The 16,493-nt window shown below is 44.4% G+C and overlaps 1 protein-coding gene across 1 annotated transcript in view; it reads left to right on the top strand.

Moving 5' to 3' along the window:
- Window positions 1-12,190, top strand: part of dab2ipb (DAB2 interacting protein b) — a 239,474-nt gene extending 227,284 nt beyond the window's left edge. The window contains 3 exon segments of the mRNA XM_083641622.1: window positions 1,379-1,581; window positions 7,769-7,856; window positions 11,627-12,190. Of these exon segments, the coding sequence (XP_083497748.1) occupies window positions 1,379-1,581; window positions 7,769-7,856; window positions 11,627-11,794 (459 nt within the window). The 3' untranslated portion in view covers window positions 11,795-12,190.
- Window positions 12,191-16,493: the final 4,303 nt, after the last annotated feature.

Genomic DNA, 16,493 nt, shown 5'->3' with positions numbered 1-16,493 from the left:
GCCTATTCTTTCTGCTGTTCAACAGTACACACATCCAGGGACAACAATTAAATAAGTTAACCTTTAAACCAAATACTGATGTTTGTGCCACGGCCCGTCAGCGCATGTACTTTTATCGGAAGCTCCGAAGATTTCATGTTGACACCACTTTTATGAGAACATTTTATTGTTGTTTTATTGTGTCTGTTTTAACCTTCTCTTTGATGTATTTTCTGGTTGGGGTCACTTACCTTGAAAAACAGGGACAGGTTAGAAGGAAGTTAGACTGCAATAAAATTGCAGGCACAAATCTAAATGACTACGGTACTACTCCCAGCTGTACAAAGGCAGAGTCACAAAGAAGGCCCAGTCAGTCCTTGCTGACCCGAGTCACTATAGTGTGTTTGTGTGTGATTGTTTGTGGGTTGATTGGTGTGTTGATTGTTGATCATGTTTGCATCTACTACTGGCTGTGCAACAAACTGCCCCTCGGGGATAACGATTGCCTTGGCTTGCCTTACAGTATCTTACCTTACCTGAACTTAACTTACCTTACCTTACCAATACACTTTTCACAAAAAAGGAAGTTGTGGGTCTCCAGCTCAGAGTTGCAACAATCATGAACCTCAGAGGGATCTGCTTGATAAGCTGGTCTTGTTTCATCTTTCATTTTTAGTAATGAAACACCTTTTTGCTTTTTTGTTTTGTTTATATATTTATTTATTTTCAATGGCAGGGATAGATTGTTTAGTTGGTAGTCCAACCAGTGTTTGTTTTTTTGTTTTTTTCCTATGTGGCAGGATCAAGTCGGTATTATCAGCAACAATGCTAGGACAAATTCAAAGAAATAGAATTATACCACACATTTTTTCATCGCAAATCTGTAGTTTATCTAGTAGTGTTTTTGTCTCATTGACTCACCCGTTAGTAGAGTCTCTCTTACTGGTCTTCCAGTCGCACGTTGACTGACCACAGGATTTTAGAAATCCAGTACCTCAGTGGCTATATAAAAATCAAAGATGGAGGAACAAATGAACACTGAAATAAAAGGGTAATGCTCTAGCAGGCAAAGGGATTGTCATGGGAAATGTTTGAGCACAGCTATACAAGTGTACTGTAGCAGAAGATTGGTATAATTAGGGCACGGAGGATGGCTTTTTAATGATACCAGTGATGCCAATGATGGTTATACCCCTGGCACGGCCCATCTCTCTGTTCTACTCAGACTGATCCTCAGTCCCACGACTAATCGAAAGATGTTGCCACTGTTGTTGTCGTCAGACGTGGCAATGAAGGGCGAGAGCCTGCTGAGAGGGTCGATAACGACAAGTACGGCGAGGGTAATGACAACGATGAAGATGTCCTGATTCCTCCACCTGTGTGTTGTGTGTGTGCTCAGTACCAGCAGGAGATCTTGGTGCTGCAGGAGAAGCTGCGGGCGTCGGTCCAGAAGCTGGAGGAGTACGAGGCGCGGCTGAAGGGTCAGGACGAGCAGGCGCAGAAGGTCCTGATGGAGTACCAGGCCCGGCTGGAGGAGTCTGAGGAGCGCCTGCGCAGACAGCAAGATGACAAGGACCTCCAGATGAAGGGCATCATCAGCAGGTACGATCCGTTAGAGACACTCTACATCTCAGCCCACTCGCCTGAATTACACGTCAGCCTTCTACAGTTCTGCAGTCCACGGATACGTAGAATATCAACGTTTCTGAAGCAAAAAATACGTTGCGTATCACATCTCTATTGAAATAGCACGGACGGAAATAGTAAGGACGTTGTGGTCGGGGAGGATGGAGGGTGTAAACACTTGCCTTTCACACCGGAGGGCCATGTCCGCATCCCAGCGTGTTCAAGTCTACATTTAGACCGTGATTCACGTTTAAATGTGTTTGTTATTTAAGCCAAACCATAATCCTAACCTTAACAAAGTTATTTTACTTGCCTAAAGATAACCAAAGTTGTTGTTTTATTTGCATTTAATATTGTAAAGGCAGCGAGGTTTTCAAATTAACCACCGTTTCAATTTTACTTTGAGATTGTAGGTTTGCAGTAACGTAAATTGCCATGTTCTAGGAACGTAAAATACCAACCTTCTTGTTTCCAATTTTTTTTTCAATATTTTATTTTACAATTTTCAGAACAACAGGCTCAAACAAAGACAAAAACAAAAACATACATATATCAACATATCAACTAGGGATGTTCATCAATTGTCGAAAATCGATAATTGATCGTTAAGGATTGGAATCGATCCTGTGGAATTTGGATCGATTTTGTTATTATAAAAAATAAAATAAAAAATATTTTTTTTTGACTAGGTTTGGGTGGAATTCGTTCCTCCTCGCCCCACTCGGTTGCACAGCCGACTAATGTGAGGTGGAGCTTCATATAGTCTCTAGTTTTCTGGCTGGGCACGGGCCTTTGTGCCAACAAAACTGTTTTAAACATGGGGAATTTACACCGGCATGCGCCGGGGACAGCAGAGTGTTGGAGAGGAGACACATTGAAATAAAGAGTTCATTGAGGAGAACACGTTGTCTTTCGTATTTTCTGCCATAGGCATTCATTTTGTAATATATATATATATATATATATATATATATATATATATATATATATATATATATATAAAAGTATTAATATGATCGATAATCGATAATTGATCGTTAATTTTCACCGATTATCGATTATGGAAAATTTTCAAAATGAACATCCCTAATATCAACATACATGGTGATAGCAGCCACGTAAAGTGTCAATGTACTAAATGTGCGTGGGATCCTGCGCAAGGGATCCATTAAGAGTCAACCAGGAGAGTCATCAGTCACCTCTAACCTCGTCCAAATAGGCCAGAAACAGATCCCAGACCTCAGACAGGAGAGTCATCAGTCACCTCTAACCTCGTCCAAATAAGCCAGAAACAGATCCCAGACCTCAGAGAATTTCTTAACTTTCAGCAACTTTTCCAAGTTTTGCTATTGGAGAAACTGCGCCCTCTGCGTGCAGCAGTATCGATTTCGATATCGCCGTTCAAAGTCAACAAAACACAGCGCCAGAAAGCTCTATGTACATGTTGTGACATCGGGTACTCACCACGTGATGAAATAATAATCCATAGTTACGTGAAACATCATTTTCGTAGCAAATCCGCATCGAGTTACTTCCTTGTTTCCAGGAACACAACGCTCCCGCTGTACAGCGCATGCGCGCATCTTGCCTCCGGGACGCAGGCACCAAACTGCTTAGTCCCAGGAGAGACCTTTGGAGGGCGGTGTGTGACCAATAGAGGTGACATTCTCCCTGTTACAAGTCACTCTACCATCCTCAATGACTAAAAAGCTGTTATATTAAGGGGAAAAAGTTACTGATTGGGGCTTTAAGTGAATTGATCCTTAAGCTTAATTTATACTTATTATAAAGTGTCGCTCAGCACATGGTCGCAGACGAAAAATAAAGTGTCGCTCATGTTGCTGCATTTATGCTTCTCTCCTCGGCTCAACGGTCACGTGACGCTATAGACAGAGGGAGGCAGAGAACTAGTGCAGACAGCCAAGAGAGGGAATGCTGTCAGTGAACCCACGTCGGAGGCAAGATGTAACTGCAGCCACATATAACGACACGCAACCACACAATCACCTCCTCTCTCTCTGGGAAGTTGGTCACGGTGTTCTTTGTGATTTTCACGAAGTCATACATCAAGGACATGCTGATAAAAATAGCAGGGACACGTTCATTAATTTCATTTCAGCGAAAACTAAAACAAGGAAGTCACGCGCAGCCCGTCTATATAGCCAATCACACTTGCGCGACATTAAGTGACGTAGTCAGCGACACTAGACATTTCACCAGGTAGCAGACACCTCTCGCCGACACTTGAAAGTGTCGACTCAAGTCCTCATTTCTGTCGGCGACCGTTTCAAAAGTGTCGGCAGACGAAGCATAAATTGGGCTTTAGAAACCGGAGTCTCTCCATATGTATAACCGAGATCATGTCCGTCAGCCACAGCTGGAAGGAAGGTGAAGAGGGGGACTTCCACTCCTTAAGAATAATGCCTACCCCACACTACAGGATAATTTGCAAGATTATGGCCAAGATTCCCCCCTCCCGATTTTCTCGGGGGTGCTCCCGATTTGAAGCGCGTCGGGCAGATAATCTTCCCAAATGATCCTGTAGTGTGTGGGGTTCAAAGATTCACAATCGGGAAGACTGCCTCTTCCCGATTGTGAATCGGCCATATCTAACATGTTAGATATTTACAACCCGACAGGCGATTGCATCTTGAGCAGAGAGCCAGTAGTAGCTGCGTTTCCATTAGTTTTTCGCAAATTAAACTGGTCCACGTCCACCCGCAGCCCCGCACAGAAACAAAGAACGAGGAAATTGTCATCGAGGTGAAATACCCGTGCGTCTTTGAACGGGACGGAAAACTAATGCTATACTGCAAAGCATGTAGCCTACAACAAGCGCTTAGGTCTCTCAGCTTCCCGCATCGCGAGTGTCCGCACGGAAAAGTGAGTCAAATCAGCAGACGCGCCCCTCCAGAAGACACCTGTGCAGACGGTTTTCGCCTGGCCGTGCACAGTAGGCCTACACCCCGAATGGACGCGGCTGTCCGCGCAAATATTAGTTAAACAAATCCTTTCAGTGCAAATGCATTATAAAAAAAAAAAATAAAAAAAAAATCGAAAACGAAAACGAAATGACACTAGTACACCCGGTGCGCACACTGAATAGGCATTTTAAAAGTTAACGTCGAGCCCTGCTTCAAGGTGAATCTTCGGCATAATCTTCTAGTGTGTGGGGTTGCGTTTGAACAGACGCGATTGTGTGTGTGTCCCAAGATTGAAATGTTAAAAAATCGGCTCTCTCTGTCCTGTAGTGTGTGGGCTCTCAAGATTTTTATAATCTTCAAGGATTTGAAAATCCTGTAGTGTGGGGTAGGCATAAGTCTCTTGGCGACAGTCGTCCCCTGTGTCAGAGACTGCTGCACAGCCATAGGGAGAAACAGCGAGGATTCTGAGCAGCCGAAGATGGCGAGTTCTGCCTCTGGTTGAAGGGCTACTTTGTAGGCCTTAGAGTACCAGTCAAATATCCTGGCCCAGAATCTGGAAAGTGAAGGGCAAAACCAAAAAGCATGGGATAGTGTACCCTACTCATCCTTTGTTTCCAATTTTTATGTTGAGAGATTATACATATATATATATATATATTATAGCCGTAGATTGCAGACAAATAAAATGCCAGTGTTTTATTCTGTCGACTGGGTTGTACATTGAACACACTCTTGGGCACTGCGTCTAATGCGAGTGGGCTTGGGTCTGGCATTGTTATATTTATTGACCATGTAGTCTAAGCAGTGCGTTTGGAGTGTGATTGGACTGAATGAAACTTAACAGGCGCAGTTTGAAATGTCAGCTGAAGATGGGGGGCAGTCGCCACGAGGAACGTGTACGATGGACGTTAAACTCTCCGTTATCGATAGGCACCGACCAGGGCCGGCCCTATCCGTCTGGGGGCCCAAACCCCCTCCCAGGGGCGGGGGTTTGGGGGCATCCGCGCTGGAAGTACTTTTAAGTAGGGGGTGCTGTAAGGAGGGGACTCTCGGTGCTGCCCTGGCGGGCAGCGCAGATGAAAATTTGACGTTTTTTGGACTTTTAGCCATATTTAGAGGAATATTTCAAACAAACAAACGTGACGAGGAGGATGCTCATTTGTAGCCCTATCAGTGTCAAGCAAGCGTGTAGAACCCAGCAGCCATAGGGGTTGCCAGGTCAGTTAAACCAGGGGTTCCCAACCTTTTTTGTGCCAAGGACCGGTAGATACAGTACATGCAGGACCGGTTGTCAATTTTAATGGTTTTAGTTACATATATATTTACTCACCAGGTGGCGACAAAAGGTAAATAACAGCCTTTTGGGTTGTACTGTATGTAGCCTACAGTATTTATGTTTTTGTTTAAACTACAAACATAAATAAACGTCAACCTATGTTTTAACTACCACACAGCCTATAATATTATAGCCTATGTTTATTTAAAAAAAAAAAAATTAAGGGGGCCCCTGGCAACTCCCGGGGCTCTAGGCAGCCGCTTAGTTCGCATATAGGGCGGGCCGGCCCTGGCACCGACTCAATACGCCGTGGCTGCCGAACAAAAGGCCCATGTTATTCACCACTGCATTTCATCCAATCAAACAGAATGGAAGAGAATTGTGCCGGGCAAACATTCTCCAATAACTTCTTTCTTTATCAAATTGCCCCTTACCCAAAGCATAACTGTAATGAACAGAAATGAATGGGAAAAAAACAAGCTGATGCCAGATTTGAAAGCTGCTGGGATATGAGCAGCCGTGCTGAATCCACAGATCGTTACACACTGAGCATGGGCTGACAGAGGCACAGGCTGCCAGAGCTGCTAAACAAACACATTAGCACTGTGCACAATAGCACGCATTAAAGCTGCTGGCCACATGAAGTGCACTTGAGCAGACACAAGCAGCAATCTACTGCGGAATGAATGTTTTACCTAGGGCAGAGGAAGACTAACCTGACGCTGCCAGATGGACGGTATAGCTCCACATAGGTTTCACTAAACCAGTCGATCTGGGTTTGAAGTCACCAGACCCGCTGACGGAGGCGGGCACTTTGTCCAAGCTACTTGGCAGGTGATTGGATGACGCATCTGTCTATCACCGCTGGTGGGTGTTAACTTCAACCAATCAGATCGCGGAAGGTGCCTGTGGATGATCTCCGTGGTATTCATTGATTGAGTCCTCGCGGTCGTAAAGTCACCTTCGAAGCATTTAGTTAGATTATAACGAACTAGTTGTGTGGCTTAGCCTTCCCAAATGTTGAGGGTCGTTTTTTAGAATTTAATACATAGAATTGGGAACGTTACATTCAATTTCATTCACTGCCTGTCACTTCCGCGGCGGCAGCCATGCTGATGAGTGAAAAGAACTACAAAGACCATGTACCCACTACTTGCCCAGACGAGCCAGAGCCCGCCTACGGCCGCCGCTGATTCGTCGAGCCGGCATGGCTCGACCAATCATCTTAACTGCCTGTGCAGGTCCAGACCGTCACGGAGAACCAAATGCAATGTGAGTTCACGTGACGGGCGGTTTACCAGGCTAGAGGAAGACGCCTCCAGCTGCCATAAATATCCACTTGTTTCTTTGGTGACTGTTTTGCAGTCAATTTGAGGAGAGGAAAATCTTACTCACAGTATATTACATGGCATGGTGAAATGTGGTTAAACAAAAAATGTAAGCCTGCATACAGTACTGTGTAGAAGTCATAGGCACCCTAGACTTTCTATATACTTTTTGTCTTAGATGTTTGTTTATTTGTCTTCTGCATTAGTGTGTCAGTAGACTGCTATATATATATATATATATATACATACATACATACGTATATGGCCAAAAGGGGGTGCAGTGGAGCCCAGCTCTCCCTAAACTGTGCGCAGTTGTCCATCAGTTTGATGTTTTTAGTGCTGGGATGTCAGAAGACAAAATGTCTTCCCTGCATACTTCAGATCTCTATCCTCTGCCACTCTGCCAACGCAATAACATATTTAAATTAAATGAAGGCCTTAAAATGCACGACACCACCCACATGCACACACACACACACACACACACACACACACACACACACACACACACACACACACACACACTAACTGTAATAGTTTCAATCTCCTCTCTTAGTCGACATATCCTTATCTCATGTGGGTAGGCTTATACTGTTGTCTGCTTGTAACTGTACTGTCTTCTTTTGCTTTTCCAGGTTGATGTCGGTGGAGGAAGAGCTGAAGAAGGACCATTCAGACATGCAGGCTGTAGTAGACTCCAAACAGAAGATCATTGATGCACAGGTCAGTTTGACAGCACACCATGCTGCAATGGCTTGACTGACAGGGGAGCTCCATTGCCCACTGTGCAGATGGCATACAGTTTTGTAGATACACTGTCTGTCTGCCTGTCTGCTTGTCTGTCTGTCTGTCTGCCTGTCTGTCTGTCTGTCTGTCTGTCTGTCTGCCTGTCTGTCTGTCTGTCTGTCTGTCTGTCTGCCTGTCTGTCTGTCTGCCTGTCTGTCTGTCTGCTTGTCTGTCTGCCTGCTTGTCTGTCTGCCTGCCTGCCTGTCTGTCTGTCTGCCTGCTTGTCTGTATGTCTGTCTGTCTGTCTGTCTGCCTGCCTGTCTGTCTGTCTGCTTGTCTGTCTGCCTGCTTGTCTGTATGTCTGTCTGTCTGCCTGTCTGTCTGTCTGTCTGCTTGTCTGTCTGTCTGTCTGCCTGCCTGCCTGTCTGTCTGCTTGTCTGTCTGCCTGCTTGTCTGTATGTCTGTCTGTCTGCCTGTCTGTCTGTCTGTCTGCCTGCTTGTCTGTATGTCTGTCTGCCTGTCTGTCTGCCTGCCTGCCTGCCTGTCTGTCTGCTTGTCTGTCTGCCTGCTTGTCTGTATGTCTGTCTGTCTGCCTGTCTGCATGCTTGTCTGTCTGTCTGCCTGCCTGTCTGTCTGCCTGCCTGCCTGTCTGTCTGCTTGTCTGTCTGTCTGTCTGCCTGCCTGCCTGCCTGCCTGTCTGTCTGTCTGTCTGCCTGTCTGTCTGTCTGCTTGTCTGTCTGTCTGCCTGCCTGTCTGCCTGTCTGTCTGTCTGTCTGTCTGTCTTTCCTTAGATGTGCTGTATGTGTTTCAAATGTGTATGTGCTTTCCACTGTGCATTTCCTCCTGGTGAAGTGAAGGGTGATATGCCATGGAAATACAAAGACATGTTTAATTCATAGCTGTTAGAACTATGTGGCATTGACAAGCCTGAATGACTGAGCAGCATTTCTCAGCTCTGTCTATTTCTTTATACAGCCTACATCTACATCTACTTAATGTATCTTTATACAGCCTACATCTACATCTACTTTATGTTTCTTTATACAGCCTACATCTACAACTACTTTATGTATCTTTATACAGCCTACATCTACAACTACTTTATGTATCTTTATACAGCCTACATCTACAACTACTTTATGTATCTTTATACAGCCTACATCTACATCTACTTTATGTTTCTTTATACAGCCTACATCTACAACTACTTTATGTATCTTTATACAGCCTACATCTACATCTACTTAATGTATCTTTATACAGCCTACATCTACATCTACTTTATGTATCTTTATACAGCCTACATCTACATCTACTTTATGTATCTTTATACAGCCTACATCTACAACTACTTAATGTATCTTTATACAGCCTACATCTACATCTACTTTATGTTTCTTTATACAGCCTACATCTACAACTACTTAATGTATCTTTATACAGCCTACATCTACATCTACTTAATGTATCTTTATACAGCCTACATCTACATCTACTTTATGTTTCTTTATACAGCCTACATCTACAACTACTTTATGTATCTTTATACAGCCTACATCTACAGCTACTTTATGTATCTTTATACAGCCTACATCTACATCTACTTAATGTTTCTTTATACAGCCTACATCTACATCTACTTAATGTATCTTTATACAGCCTACATCTACAGCTACTTTATGTATCTTTATACAGCCTACATCTACAGCTACTTTATGTATCTTTATACAGCCTACATCTACAGCTACTTTATGTATCTTTATACAGCCTACATCTACAACTACTTTATGTATCTTTATACAGCCTACATCTACAGATACTTTATGTATCTTTATACAGCCTACATCTACAACTACTTTATGTATCTTTATACAGCCTACATCTACAGATACTTTATGTATCTTTATACAGCCTACATCTACAGCTACTTTATGTATCTTTATACAGCCTACATCTACAGCTACTTTGTGTATCTTTATACAGCCTACATCTACAGCTACTTTATGTATCTTTATACAGCCTACATCTACAGCTACTTTATGTATCTTTATACAGCCTACATCTGCAGATACTTTATGTATCTTTATACAGCCTACATCTACAACTACTTAATGTATCTTTATACAGCCTACATCTACAGCTACTTTATGTATCTTTATACAGCCTACATCTACAGATACTTTATGTATCTTTATACAGCCTACATCTACAGATATTTTATGTATCTTTATACAGCCTACATCTACAGATACTTTATGTATCTTTATACAGCTTACATCTACAGCTACTTTATGTATCTTTATACAGCCTACATCTACAGATACTTTATGTATCTTTATACAGCTTACATCTACAGCTACTTTATGTATCTTTATACAGCCTACATCTACAGCTACTTTATGTATCTTTATACAGCCTACATCTACAGCTACTTTATGTATCTTTATACAGCCTACATCTACAGCTACTTAATGTATATTTATACAGCCTACATCTACAGCTACTTTATGTATCTTTATACAGCCTACATCTACATCTACTTAATGTTTCTTTATACAGCCTACATCTACAGCTACTTTATGTATCTTTATACAGCCTACATCTACTTAATGTTTCTTTATACAGCCTACATCTACAGATACTTTATGTATCTTTATACAGCCTACATCTACTTTATGTATCTTTATACAGCCTACATCTACATCTACTTAATGTTTCTTTATACAGCCTACATCTACAGCTACTTTACGTATCTTTATACAGCCTACATCTACAGATACTTTATGTATCTTTATACAGCCTACATCTACAACTACTGTATGTATCTTTATACAGCCTACATCTACAGCTACTTTATGTATCTTTATACAGCCTACATCTACAGATACTTTATGTATCTTTATACAGCCTACATCTACAACTACTTTATGTATCTTTATACAGCCTACATCTACTTTATGTATCTTTATACAGCCTACATCTACAGCTACTTAATGTATCTTTATACAGCCTACATCTACAGATACTTTATGTATCTTTATACAGCCTACATCTACAACTACTTTATGTATCTTTATACAGCCTACATCTACAGCTACTTTATGTATCTTTATACAGCCTACATCTACAGCTACTTAATGTATCTTTATACAGCCTACATCTACAGCTACTTTATGTATCTTTATACAGCCTACATCTACTTTATGTATCTTTATACAGCCTACATCTACAGCTACTTTATGTATCTTTAAATATTCTGTCTATAAGAAGCTCACATCACCTCTCTGTAAATAATGCAGAGACAATGCACATTATGCATTATACAAAAGTCAAACAAAAAATTATATATTAAAGTTTTCACATAAACAGAACAAAAAAGATGAAAGCATGCAGCAACAACTTTTAGGGATAACACACACACACACACACACACACACACACACACACACACAGCGAGACACATGTGGGCTCAATCTATTTCACACAGTGAAGTAATGAAACAAACAAACAGGGAGCAGTGAGGCAATGAGCTGTTTCCCCAGGAAACAGACGGAGAGAATGAAAATGAGAAGCTCGTTACGAACGGAGGGCAGAGAAACTTGCCAGAGTGGCTCAGCCCATCCTGCCACCAGACACGACACGATACAATTAACACAATGAGCGCATACTAACTAGACGTGAGGAGGGAGTTTATTATTATTGAATCAAATCCCTCGGCGAGTGTCTTGCAGTGAGTGTATCTGTCTCTTTAACTGTGTGTGTTGCAGGAAAAGCGCATAGCATCCCTGGACGCGGCCAACGCCCGGCTGATGAGCGCGCTGACCCAGCTGAAGGAGCGCTACAGCATGCAGACCCGCAACGGCATCTCCCCCACCAACCCCACCAAGCTGCAGATCACCGAGAACGGAGAGTTCAGGAACAGCAGCAACTGCTAGACGGACTGGCAACCCGAGCCACCGGGAGTGTCTGTGGATGTGCATGTGTCTGTGTGTGAGAGAGGGAGTGTCTGTGGGTGTGCATGTGTCTGTGTGTGAGAGAGAGAGTGTCTGTGGGTGTGCATGTGTCTGTGTGTGAGAGAGAGAGAGTGTCTGTGGGTGTGCATGTGTCTGTGTGTGAGAGAGAGAGTGTCTGTGGGTGTGCATGTGTCTGTGTGTGAGAGAGGGAGTGTCTGTGGGTGTGCATGTGTCTGTGTGTGAGAGAGAGAGTGTCTGTGGATGTGCATGTGTCTGTGTGTGAGAGAGGGAGTGTCTGTGGGTGGGTGTGCATGTGTCTGTGTGTGAGAGAGAGAGTGTCTGTGGGTGTGCATGTGTCTGTGTGTGAGAGAGGGAGTGTCTGTGGGTGTGCATGTGTCTGTGTGTGAGAGAGAGAGTGTCTGTGGGTGTGCATGTGTCTGTGTGTGAGAGAGGGAGTGTCTGTGGGTGTGCATGTGTCTGTGTGTGAGAGAGAGAGTGTCTGTGGGTGTGCATGTGTCTGTGTGTGTGAGAGAGGGAGTGTCTGTGGATGTGCATGTGTCTGTGTGTGAGAGAGTGTCTGTGGATGTGCATGTGTCTGTGTGTGAGAGAGAGAGTGTCTGTGGATGTGCATGTGTCTGTGTGTGAGAGAGGGAGTGTCTGTGGATGTGCATGTGTCTGTGTGTGTGAGAGAGGGAGTGTCTGTGGATGTGCATGTGTCTGTGTGTGAGAGAGGGAGTGTCTGTGGATGTGCATGTGTCTGTGTGTGAGAGAGAGAGTGTCTGTGGATGTGCATGTGTCTGTGTGTGTGAGAGAGGGAGTGTCTGTGGGTGTGCATGTGTCTGTGTGTGAGAGAGAGGGAGTGTCTGTGGGTGTGCATGTGTCTGTGTGTGAGAGAGAGGGAGTGTCTGTGGATGTGCATGTGTCTGTGTGTGAGAGAGAGAGTGTCTGTGGATGTGCATGTGTCTGTGTGTGTGAGAGAGGGAGTGTCTGTGGATGTGCATGTGTCTGTGTGTGAGAGAGAGGGAGTGTCTGTGGATGTGCATGTGTCTGTGTGTGAGAGAGAGAGTGTCTGTGGGTGTGCATGTGTCTGTGTGTGAGAGAGGGAGTGTCTGTGGGTGTGCATGTGTCTGTGTGTGAGAGAGAGGGAGTGTCTGTGTGTGTGCATGTGTCTGTGTGTGAGAGAGAGAGTGTCTGTGGGTGTGCATGTGTCTGTGTGTGAGAGAGAGGGAGTGTCTGTGGGTGTGCATGTGTCTGTGTGTGAGAGAGAGGGAGTGTCTGTGGGTGTGCATGTGTCTGTGTGTGTGAGAGAGGGAGTGTCTGTGGGTGTGCATGTGTCTGTGTGTGAGAGAGAGGGAGTGTCTGTGGGTGTGCATGTGTCTGTGTGTGAGAGAGAGGGAGTGTCTGTGGGTGTGCATGTGTCTGTGTGTGAGAGAGGGAGTGTCTGTGGGTGTGCATGTGTCTGTGTGTGAGAGAGAGAGTGTCTGTGTGTGCATGTGTCTGTGTGAGAGAGAGAGGGAGTGTCTGTGTGTGTGCATGTGTCTGTGTGTGAGAGAGAGGGAGTGTCTGTGGGTGTGCATGTGTCTGTGTGTGAGAGAGGGAGTGTCTGTGGATGTGCATGTGTCTGTGTGTGAGAGAGAGGGAGTGTCTGTGGATGTGCATGTGTCTGTGTGAGAGAGAGGGAGTGTCTGTGGGTGTGCATGTGTCTGTGTGTGAGAGAGAGGGAGTGTCTGTGGGTGTGCATGTGTCTGTGTGTGAGAGAGGGAGTGTCTGTGGGTGTGCATGTGTCTGTGTGTGAGAGAGAGGGAGTGTCTGTGTGTGTGTGCATGTGTCTGTGTGTGAGAGAGAGGGAGTGTCTGTGTGTGTGCATGTGTCTGCGTGTGAGAGAGAGAGTGTATGTGGGTGTGCATGTGTCTGTGTGTGAGAGAGAGAGTGTCTGTGTGTGTGCATGTGTCTGTGTGAGAGAGAGAGGGAGTGTCTGTGTGTGTGCATGTGTCTGTGTGTGAGAGAGAGGGAGTGTCTGTGTGTGTGCATGTGTATGTGTGTGAGAGAGAGGGAGTGTCTGTGTGTGTGCATGTGTCTGTGTGTGAGAGAGAGGGAGTGTCTGTGTGTGTGCATGTGTCTGCGTGTGAGAGAGAGAGTGTCTGTGTGTGTGCATGTGTCTGTGTGTGAGAGAGAGGGAGTGTCTGTGTGTGTGCATGTGTCTGTGTGTGAGAGAGAGGGAGTGTCTGTGTGTGTGCATGTGTCTGCGTGTGAGAGAGAGAGTGTCTGTGTGTGCATGTGTCTGTGTGAGAGAGAGGGAGTGTCTGTGTGTGTGCATGTGTCTGTGTGTGAGAGAGAGGGAGTGTCTGTGTGTGTGCATGTGTCTGCGTGTGAGAGAGAGAGTGTCTGTGTGTGTGCATGTGTCTGTGTGAGAGAGAGGGAGTGTCTGTGGGTGTGCATGTGTCTGTGTGTGAGAGAGAGGGAGTGTGTGGGTGTGCATGTGTCTGTGTGTGAGAGAGAGGGAGTGTCTGTGTGTGTGCATGTGTATGTGTGTGAGAGAGAGGGAGTGTCTGTGGGTGTGCATGTGTCTGTGTGTGAGAGAGAGGGAGTGTCTGTGTGTGTGCATGTGTATGTGTGTGAGAGAGAGGGAGTGTCTGTGGGTGTGCATGTGTCTGTGTGTGAGAGAGGGAGTGTCTGTGAGAGAGGACGTCTACGTGCCTGCATGGCTGCATGTCGGCTCGGAAGATTCTGTGTGTGTGTGAGATAGTTTTTAAACGGGGACATACAATTAGTACTTGTGGAAGAGACTTCTGTTTTTTTTGGACGCTTAACAGTGTAGGAGTGCGGACGTCACTCTGGGGGCCAACGGGCGGAGGCGGGACTTCAGGATGACAGACAGATTACTGAGAGAATTGAGAGCCAGTGGGCGTGACTGATCACCAGAGGGCCTTCACTTAAGAGGGTGATGGCCAGAGGAGGTGGAGCAAAGCCTGTAGATAATGAACTCAAAAGCTCTTTCCGTCAATCAAACCCATTTGGATATTTCCAATGGATGTATGCAGTTGCCGGGACACTTGCAGACCCCGCCCATGCCTGGGACAAACCACTATACAGTATAATCACACACACAGTCAGTGGCTGTCTGAGACAGTCGCACGAGCACCCCTCCTCTCCTCTCTTTCTGCTTCTTCTCAAGTGGAACACCAGTCAAAACAACAAGAACCCAGCATCGACAGATATCACTACAGTTGTCTGGAGAGGATTCTTTTCCAGTGCTTTATTTCAATGTTGTTTCTTTTCTTTTTAACCAAAAGAGCTTCAGAGGATATTTTTAGTCCAAATACAATCGACTCATTCCCCTCCTCAGTCCTGTGGTGTGTTCCAAAGTGCCCCGCGCGAGCCCCCTACCACCCACTCCCCCCCCATGTAGTGCACTTTGTGAAAGCTATTGGTACATGAAACGCCTTAAGTAAGGGACACACCTCTTCTTTATCCCCGCAGCTCCTCCTATTTCTGCAAAAAAAGGCACAACTTATACTGTGGATTTGTAAAGGATAAAAAAAAAATTGTACACTCTTAATGTATTATGAACACTAAAGTAAATGAATTCTATGTGATACTATATTAATGAGATTTAATATAGATGTATGCATTTCTTTTTTTCTTCTATAGAATATACACACATATACCTATATTTGATAATCTCAAATATGAAAGCAGCCCTTTATTTAGGAGTGAGTTCTTAAACTTAGCGAGTTTTATTTTTTATTTTGTTTTTTCTCCGATAAACGACTGAAGCTTTAGCGTGCCCCCGGTGGAGAGGCCGCCATAATCGGTGGTCTTTTCACCCTAGTAGCACAAGGAGAGCTATAGAGAAGCGATGGGTTCAGACACACCCACACATACTATACACTGGACAGGGCGGGCCATCGGAAAGATGGCCTCCTAAGCTAGAATCTCCTCTAACGGTTTTGTTTGTCAGTGGTAATGAAGTATGCTGCATCCAAACTGTGACTCCATTCATCTTGGTGGCATCATCGCTCCTCTTCTCATCTCTCTCCCTCCGTCCTCCCCTTTCTTCTGAATGTGAAGATGCTGGCTCACAGTTGGTCTTAACACGGGGTGTATTCCCTCTTGAATGATCCTGTCATTGCCATCAGATCCCATAGCCCCCGTGCCATTTCAACATCTATATTTTGTATATTTTTGTATTGATTTTTCTTACCTTTAACAGACTATATACATTAAGTGAGGCTCTGCATGCTTCATCCTGGCTTTGTGGCCAATGGTAGCGTCAGTATCACCATTTGTTTTCTGTTTGCCAATTGGAAGGTGATGATGATGATGATGATGATGATGATGAATGGCTCACTGCAGACACATACAGTGAATTATGATAACAGAGTGTATCAAAAGGCTGGACAGCCTGGGAAAGTGTAAATAAAATGTTCACAATATTTTTACCTAATGTTAACGGAGAGCTTTTTTGTAAATGTACCTTGTGCTCAACTCTTCTGTATCAATATGACATGGATATTGTAAATACTAAATAGCTCAATCAGTCATCTGTCCTCATTGGTTTAATTCACATTCTGGTATTCGCCCTGTTAAAACGCTTGTTCTGTATCAGAGTGGAATATAGGTAGCAGAAGCTGGTTAGAGGAGGCGTGACTGTGGGGGAAGTCTTGGATAATGCCATGCT

The sequence above is a fragment of the Poromitra crassiceps genome (assembly GCF_964638095.1).
Source record: "Poromitra crassiceps genome assembly, chromosome: 8".
Classification (NCBI taxonomy): domain Eukaryota; kingdom Metazoa; phylum Chordata; class Actinopteri; order Beryciformes; family Melamphaidae; genus Poromitra; species Poromitra crassiceps.
The sequence above is the reverse complement of the archived record's forward strand: the minus strand, read 5'-3'. Positions and strand labels throughout refer to the sequence as shown.